This window comes from Hoplias malabaricus, chromosome 16, assembly GCF_029633855.1.
Source record: "Hoplias malabaricus isolate fHopMal1 chromosome 16, fHopMal1.hap1, whole genome shotgun sequence".
NCBI lineage: Eukaryota > Metazoa > Chordata > Actinopteri > Characiformes > Erythrinidae > Hoplias > Hoplias malabaricus.
Window position 1 is genome coordinate 21,878,907 of NC_089815.1, and position 13,424 is coordinate 21,892,330.

Genomic DNA, 13,424 nt, shown 5'->3' on the forward strand with positions numbered 1-13,424 from the left:
CAAGAAGGGTAGGCACATGTTTGATGATTCATTTGGTTCATTAAATACCTTATGATTTTATGATGTTATTGCTGAGGACATATCTGTAAAATAGAAAATTCAGAAAATAGAAAATTTAAAACAATACTATCTCCCGTATCTTCTAGTGTAATGCACCAGATTAGAAACTGGGGGTGATCGAAGTTGTTAAAGAAATACCCTCCAAAAAAGTGACCTTTCAATGCAAAGTTTGAAGTTTAAAACTATGTCAGTTATAGATCGTTCCTAGACTCTTACATCCAAGAAAAGAATCAAGAAAGAAATTAAGGACCCTTATTTTGAAGAGTATTTCATGGACAGAGAGACTGTTATCATAATTACACCTACACTCTTAAAAGAACATATGCAGAATGGAACAAACTATGTCTTTTTTCAAACACTTCTGGTCACCTACAGAAACTTTTAATCAGTGGTTTTGAAGGACCTTCACTGCATTTGAAATGGGAGTATCAAGAACCTAGTTAAAGATAAAATAACCTCTGAATGTAACTGTCTTACATTCTTTTCAGCATATATCCAAGCTGAGGAGGATTTAGGATTTTTACTTTTGATTTGTGTATGTAATTTTGGGGGAATTCATTTGAGTTTTAATCTGTTAGTTGACATGTTTTATTTTGTGTTATTCCACAGTCTGAAGACATGTGGGACATTCTTTTTCTACTCTTGCTGGCATCTTTGCTCCCTTTCGGTCTTTTCTGCCCCAGTAACTGTGTCTGCAATTCAAATGGGGCAGTCAAGTGCACAGGGGGCATCACGGAGATACCACCACTGAATGCCAGTCAAACCTTTCTTCTGAGACTTAATGGCACTTCCATCAAAGCCCTAAATGCCCAAAGTCTTCAGCCTCTCAATCTCCTACTGAGGTTTAGCATCACTTACAGTTCTCTTGACACTGTCCACCCAAAAGTCTTCAGCAATGCTCCTCAACTCATGTCAATCATGTTGTCCTATAATGCCCTCTCAGTTCTTCCATCCGGGGTGTTCAGCAGGCTTAGTAACCTGGAACAGCTGTTTATAGCTGGGAATCAGCTGACATCTATCAGTAAGTACATGTTTGAAGGGCTGGGAAATCTCACTGAACTGGATCTTAGCAAAAATCAAATTGCCAACCTACCTGCAAATGTCTTCCAAGACATGACAAGCTTGACTCGCTTGAACCTGGCTGGAAACTTACTACGGACATTCCCTCCGACACTAGTCCGCAACCTGGTGAAACTGAAGAGTCTGATCCTAAACTCCAACCAGCTCCAGAGACTAGAGGAAGGTTCATTTGATGATCTACCTAATCTGTCAGTACTAATGCTTCATAAAAACCAAATCCAAGAAATCTCTCCGCAGATCTTTTGGCGTTTACCCTCGCTCTTGACCCTGACCTTGTCAGGCAACCAACTCCAAAGCATTCCAGCTGAAAGCTTTTACTATCTACCAAACCTTACCAAACTCACCTTGTACAACAACCCCCTATTCTACCTGCCAGACCAGTTAATGGGCCATATGCCAAGACTCCCAGAACTCTACCTGTTTGAAACTAACCTTAGAACCTTGCCTTGGAATCTGTTCGCTAACATGACTGGCCTCAAGTCACTTCATGTCCACTTGAATGAAAGACTCAGCTCCTTGCCCAAGAACATATTTTGCTGCCTGCCCAATCTTCAGAAGCTTTCCTTAAGAAATAACCATCTTCAGGATTTACACCCAGAGCTGTTTTCAAAACTTGTCCAACTTAAAATCCTTTTGCTCTATGGTAATGAACTTCAAACTATTTCAGGGAGGACCTTTGAGAACCTTTCAAATTTAATCAAGTTAGACCTGAATAATAACTACCTGAGATATGTACCAGGGGACATTTTTGCATCTGTAAGTTCACTGCAGTCTGTGACTCTCGGCCACAATCAATGGCACTGCACATGTAGTATTATAGGCATCAAAGAGTGGATTGATCAAAACAAACAGCTAGTTACAGACCTGGATGATGTTGTATGTCATTCACCTTTGTCCTTAAGAGGCCTCAAACTAATCTTTTTAATTCAAAGTCAACTCCAGTGTGGCAACATGTCCGCCCTAACTGAACATGGATTTGTAACGAATGCTTCAGTGAGCCATCAACAAACAACCGTATCTACTGCCACAAGCCCAGTACCTGGACAACAAACAACAATGGGCATTGATCCTACCACTACGAAAAGCGTGTCAACTACTCTACCCACAAACACAAGTCCAACAATTCAGAGCCCTCCTCAATCCTCTATCTCTATTCCCTCAACTGAGGATCCTTGGTATTCAGTGGTCAGTTCCTTGACTGACCCTGTGTTCATTGACCGTTGCCCTGACATTGTTCACAATAATCGTTATAATGGCTGGGTATATCTCTGGAAGACCCCTGCTCCTGGACTCTATAGTGGACTCTTGCTGACCCTACATATTGTGCTCATATCAATTGCTGTTATCTTGATTGTTGCAACTGCGTATTCACTGTACTCTCTTAACAAGGTGGTATGGGAAATGGGGACATCTGTTACCAGAATCAGATAATATTAGCTAAAAGACTGCTGAATATCAAAGACAAACGCTAGAGAATCTGTATTACATTTTATTTTGTATTATATATATCCAAACATTTATTTTTGATCCTGGGTTACAGCATTTATCAGAATCATGTTTAGTCTTTTCTTCTTTTATATATATATATATATATATATATATATATATATATATATATATATATATATATATATATATTCCTGTAGGGCATAACAGCATTTGAATGCTAACAATGACTTCCCTTTTTTGCCTTTTGTAGAAGACATATCAACATTTTGCCTAATATAAATGACCATAATTTAAAAAAAAAAACAAAAAACAATACTAATAACTACTAATAGATCATCTGTATAATGCTGATATGGATTGCAGCTTGATTTCCTGGCTTGTGTAAAATGCTCATTTGCAGCGATGCTCTCATATGTGCATCTGTTGGAATGACACAGTACACCAATGAAAAGTTCAGTTATACCTTTTCTTGATCCCCTGACATGCTGTGATCTGTATAAGCTATATTAATTAATGAATTATTTTTTTTTCTTTGTTTCAGGGACATGGTGGGTGCAGAGCCTGCCTGGGTGTAAGGAAAGAACACTGTACAGGGCACCTGTCTATCACAGGCTCAACCAGTCACTCACAGCTGTGGACAGTTTGTTTTTCATCTGTTATATTCACCGATCAATATGAGTTTTCTTTGGCCTGTGGGAGGAAACCCATGCAGGCACAGGGGATCACACCATACTCTTCAGTTACCATTGTACTGCCTTATACTGACCTCTCTCAATATAAATGTCAGTGTAATACTGCTTAAAACCATTTCACTTAACAATAATGTGATAAAGTTTATAGTAAATCATTAGAGTAAATGCAAACCTATTATCTGCCTTTTTTTGCCTAAATGAGTAAAACACCATATGCCCAGGTTTGTACAAAATCTCCAAACCCAACAGAGTGGGCACAATTACAGCTTATTTGCCAAGTTCATTTGCTAACAGAAACGTAGCCTGTTCATAGATGTGTAACATTACTTATTTAAATATTTATTTATGCATTTATGTGTGTATTTATGTATGTTTTACTGTGTGAAGGTGAGGGCAGAATGGTAGCTCAGCTGGTAGTGTTGTTGTTGCACAGCTCCTGGGTCCTGGTGTCCTGTGTTCAGTCCTAACCTCTGTGTGTTCTCCCTGTGTTTGCATGGGTTTCCTCCCACAGTCAAAGAAAACGCATACTGCTTGGAGGATTGTCTGTGTGTGTGTTTGTCTGGTTGACTGTATATAATATTCCACAGGTATAATTATTTCAGTGACTGGGTGAGTGTTTGAGTGACTAGTGCCCTGTGCAGGATGTTTACACAGATTCCAGGTAGCCTCTGGACCCACCACTATCCTGAACAAGGTGAAGCAGCTACAGTGAATGAGTAAATTATGTTTCATAGTTACTTTTTATTAGTTTACAAATAAAGTAAACCCTGCAAATACCTAGTACCTCTGCCAAATATGGTATTTATGTTTTTGTGTTTGTTTCTTGTAAATGATGTGTTCCAGCATGTCCACGGTTTTGCATGGGACTGTGCATTTTTCTATATTTACATAAAAAAACAAAGAGAGAGAGAGAGAACAAGAGTTGTGTGCAAACAAAGAAGCTTGTAAAAACATTACTGTCTTTTTAATCAATGGCTCTTTTGTTCTGTTCATTGACACAGTCTCACTCAGTGAACCTGCTCGAGCACATGAGAGGCGCTTCAGTCTGGTTTTTGCCACTCCCACGTGACTCAGAGCATACATCAGCACGCCCAACCTTCTGATGACACACTGCAAACCTTAAACTGTTACATTCCACTGCTGTACATGTCAGTTCAGTGAAGTACGTTCACACAGATGTGCATTGCATCATTCACAAGATATTTCTCGCTGACGATAACAGTGAAAGATAACACATGAGTCTGAGCTACTAATTCATTCATTAATTCATTCATTCCCATTTTACCACACCATCAGATATCTATAGAACGTCTAGAAAATAGAATAGAAAATAATATATTTACTATTTGATGGACTACTGCCCCGCCCAGTGTGTGTTCACTGCGTCCCTGCAGAGGGTGAATGAATAATTCTCTTATGGTTTGTATAGTGGGTAACACCACTACCTTGCTACTTATAAGACGGGAGTTCAGTTCTCTGCTTACGTAGGAACACCGTGCTATATAAATAAATGTCCTTGGGCAAGACTCCTAACGTTTTAGCTCCTACTTCAGCCCACATTTGTAACATGATTCTTCCTGTAAGTCTGTCTAGATAATCAGCCACAGGCTGTAAATATTTGTCATACTGTACAAGTTACTCTCTCAGAAACAAAGGGTTCTTCAGAGGAATGCAGTTGAAGATGGATGTGAAAGCTGGATCTGAATGGTGGGCAGTAAAAGAGGAGGAAATGAAAAATGATGATGTCCTTGGAGAGTGACTATAGGGTGGCAAGTACAACAAGCACTGATCCTTGTCCAGCTCAAGCAAATCCTGTCACACACAAAACAAACAAACAAACAAACAAACAAAAACCACATTAAATATACACCCAGATCAACTAAAACTTTAAAATTGCCTTCTTCTTTCTCCACTCATTGTCCATTTAATCATATCCACAGACCATATTTATGCACTTTGCAGTTCTACAAGCACTGCCAATTACACCTGACAAGTGGATCAGACACATCAGTGCTGCTGGAGTTTTTAAACCCCTTATTACCAACGCTGGACTAATAATAGTACACCAACCAAGCTAATGAAGGACACCCATACTGCGCAGTAACAGATGAGCTACTGTATCTGAATTTATAAGGTGGACCAATGAGGTAGGTGTGTCTAACAGAGTGGACACCGTAGCAGTGCTGATCCACGATCAGCACTGCTTTAGCGCTGTAAACGATCCACCACTCAAATAATACCTTTTCTGTGAGGAAACAATTGTACAGTCCTATATGAATGTGAAGAAACTAGAAACTTTTTTTATTTTAAAGAGCTTCCACATGATGTGGAGGTTATAAAATGAAGATAAGTGTTGCTGTTGCATCAGGTCCATGAACCACTTTACAGCCTTTATTTTAAATACATAAACATGTTTGTATTTCACTGTTGTGGAGATGTAGACATCTGACTGGAAAAATACATAATGTAAATCCAACAGTTACAACATCAGAAAGTACATTTCTCTCAGAAGCGTCAGTGAGGTCTGGAATGCTCATGAATCAGTATGATCAGAATCTCAGGTTGTGGTGTTGTAGTGCTTTTGGAATTCAGCTGCTTGTGGAAACATGCCACAGCATCAGCACAGCCCACAACACTGCAGCAGCTTATAAATCACATCTGGAGCATTTAAAAACAGCTAGGTCTGGAGTGGAGAAGCTGCCGAATGAGAGGCGTCCTGCTATGCCCAAGCTACTCTTCTCCAAGATAAGGATCTATGAATTTAAGGAGCTCATTCGGAACAAGAAGCAAATCAAAACGTAAAGGATTTTTGTTTGTCTAGGAATTGGAAATGATTCAGGAATCGGCTCTGCTCTGTGACCTCTGTTTGCTTGGAACTGTCTCAAATCTAGAGCATTTATATGTGACATTTCTCATTATGAGATGGCTTTAGGAAAATTACATGTTTATTTCACAGATTTCAAGTCACTTTGGCTTATTTGGGGTTGTTTTACCCAGTGCAAGGGTCTTATTCCAGATCATTTAACTGATAGCTTCCATTTCATGAAGCAATCCGGATCATTCAAAGGAGCAGCGTGACCTACCAAAGGAATAAGACATTTTCACAGGGTGAAACCACCCCAAACAAGCCAAAATAAACAGAAGTCAGTGGAATTATCATAGTCTTAGAAATATCAGGCTCACAAAAGAAATTATGACAAACATGGAGCCGATTTAAGATGTTTTCACTGAGCAGGATGTCATTTATGTGCAGGGGGGCTGAGATGTGAAAGGGTCTGCTTTGGAACACAGCTCCTTCATTGTGCGCCGGCTGGTAGACCACCAAAGCAGAAATATTATCAAAAACAGATTGACACATTGGTTCTGTGTTTCAGGCTGGATGTTCTCCTGAGCAGGAGGAAGCAAAAAAATGACATCAGATGTGTTTTGGTCCAGAAAGTAACTTATGCCTCTGATGTCCACTCCAGGTGAGTAACTTGCTGATGTGTTTGTCTGAAACATATTTAGGAAGCACAAGCTCTCTACAAGCAGTACCACGCTGACACGCAACACACTCAAACACACACAAAAACACATGCTATCTTGTCAGTATCACTGAATTGTCCACTACCAAAATAATATGGAAATTTGTCTTGTGGTCAGAGGCCTACCAGTGATCCATGGGGTACAGACAATGATGACATCAAATGGTTATTACTGCACTGCATGAGATGCTGTATTAGGCGTACAAATATATTTAAAAATGTTTTTGTGTAGCGTATAATTTTCATTCTTAATTCAAACATTCTCCTGCTCTTTTATAATTTTTTGGTAACTGCTGCATTTATGAAATAACTAAACTTTGGGAGAAGGACCACGCCCAGACTCCGTTCGCACCCCTCCACCATCCCTACTCCTCCTTTTCCATCAATGAGTTTGACTGGCAAGGGATGGGGGGTTCGGCTTCAATCCTCTCCAGCAGAAGCCACCCAGAACTTTGTGTCGAAGTCCCTCTGAGTTCCCCTTCCTTGCCTTGCTCACATCAGGAATGGTCCGTACTTCGCAGAAAGAAACTGTAAAAATTACGTATTAATATGCTTCAATCATACAGTCGCAATCATCGAAATCACCGTCTTTAAACTGTGTAAACCAAAACTCCCTCGTGTTTCATGTTAACATATATTCAAAAGGAAACAAATTGATGCACGTTTTTTTTTGTTGAATAAATTGACAACTGTCATTTTTAATACAGCACATTAAAATAAGGGTGTTGTAAAGCAAAATAGTTCTTCCACAAAGTGTATTCAGTATTACAATGATTAGTAAAGTGTAGTGGACAACACTGCTGTTCGCAAAGGGTTTGATTCCTAATCTGACTTTGAGTAGTGCTCACTTGCTGACAACATGATCCTTGGCTTGATATTTTTGGGTGGCGGAAGATGTAGCAGTGACATCAGCAACACTACAGTATCTGATATGCATGTAACAGCTCCACACACACACACACACACACACACACACACACACACACCATGCTTGTGTCACTGAAGACCTAAGAATATAAGAAATACCACCCACATAATGTTTAGATTGGTCGTATAGTTAACATCTGACCAGAGCTCCCTCAGTCTTGTTTGGATAAGATTCCTGACACTTACTGTACCACTGTAAAAACATTAACGTTTATTAGACATTATGGACCAAAACGTCTACTTAAGGACATAAATGTCAATGCAAACATCATGTATAAGAACTCAGGGGTCACTAGATCTGCACCACTTGTTTTGTATAGTAACTAAGAAAGGAAAATTATAACCCTAAACACTGTAAAGAATTCTGAGCCCTGAAGCTTTTCTACAACAATTTTTCACATCAAACAAATCGGGAATGACTTTATGTTGGAATTCCAGCTTCAGTAGCAGACCTCACTAAAGTTTATGCAGATGAATGCTATCAAATCTTCACAGCATTGTTCCAAAACCTTGTGGAAAGTCTTCCTAGCAGAGCAGAAGCTGATACTTTGACCAGGGGCGTGAGATAAGAATCATACTGATGAGTTTCATTTCAGTAAAAACATGGGGCAAGCAGATCTCTCTGGTCTCAGTGAGACTTCCAAGTAAAATAAAGGTACATTAGCAACTCTGGAGATCTTGTTAAAGGACACCATGTCTTCTTCTCTCTTCTAGCCATCAGGAGGATGCCATATTTAAGCCAAAGCTGGAGAAATTGCTGGAGGACAAACGTAAGAACAACTTCCAGACTCTGTTCATGGGTTTAAACTTTGGGAGATTTGAAATGACGTCCTTATGTAGAATATTTCTCTGCTGACAGGCTGCCTCGCTGCCTTTCGGGCTTTTCTCAAGTCCGAATTCAGTGAAGAGAACGTTGAGTTTTGGCTCGCTTGTCGGGAGTATAAGGAGTCCACGTCAGCCAGCATGAGGACCAGAAAAGCGGCACAGATCTACGAGCAGTTCCTTGACCCTATGGCTCAGAGAGAGGTCAGTAGATTAAACTGTCTGTGCTACTACACTGCAGAGGACAATCTCTTATCAAGTGATTATTTTACACTCATCTTCAAAAACATAGTTGCACCCTGAAGGAAGTGTCAGATTTGGATGATATTTGGAAACAAGACAAAAGTTACCAGAAACATGCCTGTAAAGAAGGTCAAAGGTGATTTGGCATTGTACAAATTTACATCCCACACCGAATTGTCTCCACCGTTGGTTTGTCGTCCACCACGACACCATTGCAGTCTTGACGTTGACGTGGTGTTAAGGGCAGTGGTCATAACTGTCTGAATGCATGTAGCCCTGCATTGTGAAGGCGCCTGCCAATGGTGAGGGCACTAACAGGATGACTCATGGAGGGCATCACTGCCCCCTGAATGTCCGCAACCATGGCTGTCGGGTCACTCCACGCATTTCAGACAATCCGTCAATTCTCCCTCTCTGTGGTTCATGAAGGTCTCTCAGATCTTTCATGTCTCTGGTGCATGCCTCCAACAATGTGCTATGGTAAGACCCAAATGACTGGTTTGGCTTGCAATACGTCAAAAAGGCCATTCAGCTTCCCAAAGCCTTACAATACGACCCCTCTCGAACCCTTCCAACTACTTTCATTCCTGTGGGTTGATCCTGGGTGCAACAATTTTTTGGACGATAAGGGTAAATCCACAATACATAGATAAGAACCATTGCTTTAGGAACATAATAGGTCAGTTTCTGACCACACAGCTCTTGGCCTGATATACTTGTACCAGTATTTAACACACACACACACACACTACAATGTCCATTTAACTGTAATGCTGAGAATGGTCCACCATCCAAATAACATGAAGTCAAGAGCACTCCTGTGATCAGAAGCTGACCGGAGTTCTGTGAGGCACAGAAGTCCCCATATGTCCAAACCTGGAAGCTCATTTTTAAAAAGGTTTATAGCAAGTGTCAGTTCCTGATGAGATGTTACCAGTCTTCAGTCTTGTTCTCTGATCACTGCTGTGTGTGGCATTGGTAGGTGAACATTGACTATCACACCCGCGAGAAGATCAAGAGCTCTCTGAAGAACCCTGACCCAACCTGCTTCAAGGAGGCTGAGGATCTGGTGTTTAAGCTGATGGAGAGAGACTCCTGTCCTAGGTTCCTCAAGTCTGCTGCCTTTCAGAACATCAAGAGGAAAGCTGCTGGGGCTCTGTAAAAACCATCATCAAACATAACCTCTGATGGAACAGGGACAGAGCATCATGTTAAATCAGGAGTGCAGGAAAAATCTGAGCCTCTGAGTCTCTTATTCTCTCAGTGTCAGAGTCTATCTGAGTGGATTAAATGACTTAATCTTAGTCTTAAAGCCTCTGAGTTTCTGAATCTCTGGTTTTAAGACTCTCTGAGTCTCCTGAATCTATGAATTCTGGAGTGTCTGAGTTTGTGTGTCTCTGATTTTCTGGGAAGAGGATCCATGCATATGGCTGAAGGGGAAATACTGAGGAGAACAGAAAGTGTACCATGTGTACTATAGGTTACATTTCAACAGCCACAATCTCCTACCATTGGGTCGACGTCGATGTTTTTTAAAGCGTAAGGAAAACTCTGCAATAAAACATGGGTAGAAAGATGTTGTCTCAAGAACGTCCTTTTCAATATACAATAATTCTGGATTGTTTCAAGTGTCAAAGTTAAGGTTACTCAACTTTACTCATCAAGTTACTTGCATAATTTAAACCAGTCAGTTTTTGAGTAAGGTGACTGAGGCAGTTTCCACAATTTAATGCGAAACAGAAAGAGAGAAGTTACATATACTTACATTTGGAAAAGTATAAAAGCAGACTGTCGCTCCCCATGTTGTGGACTGCCCCTCCTACACATTGTGGACTGAGCATGCTCAGAAACATTGGTGTTGGGGGATGGGGGGGGGGGGGGGGGGGGGCTATTACAGAGAAAACACCACTTGTGTACAGTGTGAAATACAACAGCATCATTGGGAATAGATGGAATAAAGGCATTAGTTTGCATTTTTCATGTAGTTTTGGGTTGAATTAAAACTGATCAGAGGAAAGAGGGTGCAGTGTGTTGGCATAGAAACCCTTTATCACTTCCTTTAGTATGAAATAAAGAAGTAAATATTTTGTGTATTAAGAAGTATTAGGATTAGTACATACACTGACAGTTGACTGGATTTTATCAGCTGCACTGACCAGGTGGATTACAGTCTGTAATTGCAGAACTGCAGAGCTGATAAAATAGTCAATAAATGTAGATACAAGGTAGGTGTCATCATTCAGTGAGTATAGATTTACACTTATAATATAATAATAATTTTGCATTATCTTCTTTCCATTCCCTCTTGTTTTGCTTTATTTCTTGTAGTTTTCCCTCTGTTTACGTTCTTTCTTTCCTTCTTTTATTCTCTGTATTTGCGGAATCTTGTAAAGCCCTTGTTTCCTTGCCTCTCTTTCTGGGCCTGCATTTGGTTCAGGAGCCGCAGCTGTATTTGCATTGTGATAAATGCAGACGAGTGGTTTATTGTGGAGGCCACCAATGATTATAGAAACAAACAGAACTCTTGCATGCCCAAGACCAATGGTTTGGCGACGGTGATTATAAAGTGCGTCAGGCATGCAAACATAACCAGCAGTGGGACTATATTTAGAGAGGTCTTATGACATTGAGTAATTAAGAGCAGATAAGGGACTTTGAGGGGTAGTTTTCCACCGTTTAGTGTGGGGCTTTGTTTTGGTCACATGGCTGATTCGGGGTTAATTGGTGCAGAGACGGGAGCCCAGCGACACTGTGATAAAAGAGGAAAGCGAGCCACACCGCTGTTTGACCCTCTTCTATTGCTTTCTTCTGAAAATGGCCGTGTTCTTGTGATCCAAAGCTTAAAAAGGCAATTCTCAGATGCTAAGAATAACTTGCCGGACTGACCTCAGATTCCACCCACATAGGGAGATGTCATCAGTAGCCTAATCCGTGGCAAATCTCCCTTAATACATCTCCTTCTTGGGGAAAGTAATCAGATCAGGGCACTACCGTTTTACTGGAATTCTTGGACCAGTGAATAATCTTGCTCTTATGACCAATTGAAAAATAATTAAGTACTTATTGAATTAAAAGTATGAGTGTTTTTACAATTACCACCACAACAGCTATCCACCACGTGCTGTGAAAAATAAGAGTCTTATAGCAAGAAATATCTTATAACTAATAAAAAAAATAGCAGGAATGTTTTAAGGCCAGTGTAGAACTATTAAATAATATACTGTATATATATATATATATATATATATATATATATATATATATATATATATATATATATATATATATATATATATATAATGTATAATTTATAACTTACATGATTTCATTCCCTGTAACTGCTTCATCCCATTCAGGGTCACGGAGGGCCCGGAGCCCACCCAGAATACTTGGGCCATCACAGGGCATCACACACTCACCCAGTCAATCACACCTGTGGACACTTTCACACAGCCAGTCCCCTACCAACATGTGTTTTTCAAGTCCCAGGGTTGAACACCAAAGTACCTGGAGCAAACCCATGCAGACACAGTGAAAACACACCCAACTCCTCACAGGCAGTGAGTCAAAGCAGAGATGAGCCCTCAACCCCAGGACCCTGGAGCTGTGTGGCAGTGATAATACCTGTGGTACCATATTGTTAATTTTGTTCTACATACAATTATGCAATTTTCTGTATAGGCGTTAACACCCGGACACATGATATAATGTGCTTTACCTAGATAGGATTTGACCCCCTGGCTGGGTTGGCCGGTGAGAGTGTCTGATGTTGACCCCAGGGTCATCACTGATGAGGTGTCAAAGTTTCACCACAAGAACTACATTAGAACTAACATAAGAGCCACAGTACCATGTAAAGTATAAATTCTAACATATATTTTGCACTAAATCGATTATGTATTTTCTTCTATTGTGTTAAAGTCCCCCTTCTAAATAAGAATGTCTTCTAAATGCCTTATGTAAATGTATACATGTGTATCTATGAATATGCAATTAGCCCCACCTCTGCTGCTTACCTAAAATATTAGGTGTATTTTAGAGAAATTAAGTTTTTTGTGTAATGTATAATGGAAATTCAAATATTCTCTTGCCCGTTTGTCATTTTATAGTAACTATTGTGTAGTATTGTAAATGACAAGGGTCATTTTTCATTCATCCACTACTTATCCAAATCAGGGGGTCCATAGCCTACCCTGAATCATTGGGCGCAAGGCAGAAATACACCCTGGAGGGGGTTCACTCACACCTACCGACACTTTTGAGTTGCCAATCCACCTACCGATGTGTGTTTTTGGACTGTGGGAGGAAACCGGAGCACCCGGAGGAAACCCACGCGAACACAGGGAGAACACACCAACTCCTCACAGACAGTCACCCGGAGTGAGACAGAACCCTCCAGGTCCCAGGAGCTTTGTGACTGCGACACTACCTGCTGCGCCCGGAAAAAGCGTTATGTTAGAAATCCTGAAGTTAGCGAATAGATAGCGAACTGATACATAATTTTGAGGATATTTAAAAAATATAAATACAAGTGATCTTTTCACTACGCAATATACCATACAATGGTACTATTAAACATTACATAAATACACATTAAAACATATTTGTACACCTAATAGAAAGCTAC

At 40.2% G+C, this 13,424-nt stretch overlaps 2 protein-coding genes across 2 annotated transcripts; both read left to right on the forward strand.

The window, feature by feature from the left end:
• On the forward strand, window positions 1-2,571 carry LOC136671244 (platelet glycoprotein V). The gene is made up of 2 exons (XM_066646884.1): window positions 1-8; window positions 670-2,571. Exon 2 carries the CDS (start codon window positions 679-681, stop codon window positions 2,569-2,571), a length of 1,893 nt encoding a protein of 630 aa, XP_066502981.1. The 5' UTR covers window positions 1-8; window positions 670-678.
• Window positions 2,572-5,968: 3,397 nt separating this feature from the next.
• On the forward strand, window positions 5,969-10,347 carry si:ch211-117l17.6 (regulator of G-protein signaling 21). Its single transcript, XM_066648274.1, has 5 exons — window positions 5,969-6,079; window positions 6,656-6,748; window positions 8,447-8,502; window positions 8,592-8,758; window positions 9,780-10,347. The coding sequence occupies exons 1-5, from the start codon at window positions 6,003-6,005 to the stop codon at window positions 9,957-9,959; spliced, it is 573 nt and encodes a 190-aa protein (XP_066504371.1). The 5' UTR covers window positions 5,969-6,002; the 3' UTR covers window positions 9,960-10,347.
• The last annotated feature ends 3,077 nt before the right edge of the window (window positions 10,348-13,424 follow it).

What these genes read in the sequence shown, in the direction of transcription:
- si:ch211-117l17.6 (XM_066648274.1), top strand. Translation starts at nt 6,003, where the DNA reads ATGCCCAAGCTACTCTTCTCCAAGATAAGGATCTATGAATTTAAGGAG. An exon ending in GCCTCTGATGTCCACTCCAG is followed by an intron (nt 6,749 to 8,446) that starts GTGAGTAACTTG and finishes TCTCTCTTCTAG; the next exon opens with CCATCAGGAGGATGCCATAT. An exon ending in ACCCTATGGCTCAGAGAGAG is followed by an intron (nt 8,759 to 9,779) that starts GTCAGTAGATTA and finishes TGGCATTGGTAG; the next exon opens with GTGAACATTGACTATCACAC.
- LOC136671244 (XM_066646884.1), top strand. Translation starts at nt 679, where the DNA reads ATGTGGGACATTCTTTTTCTACTCTTGCTGGCATCTTTGCTCCCTTTC.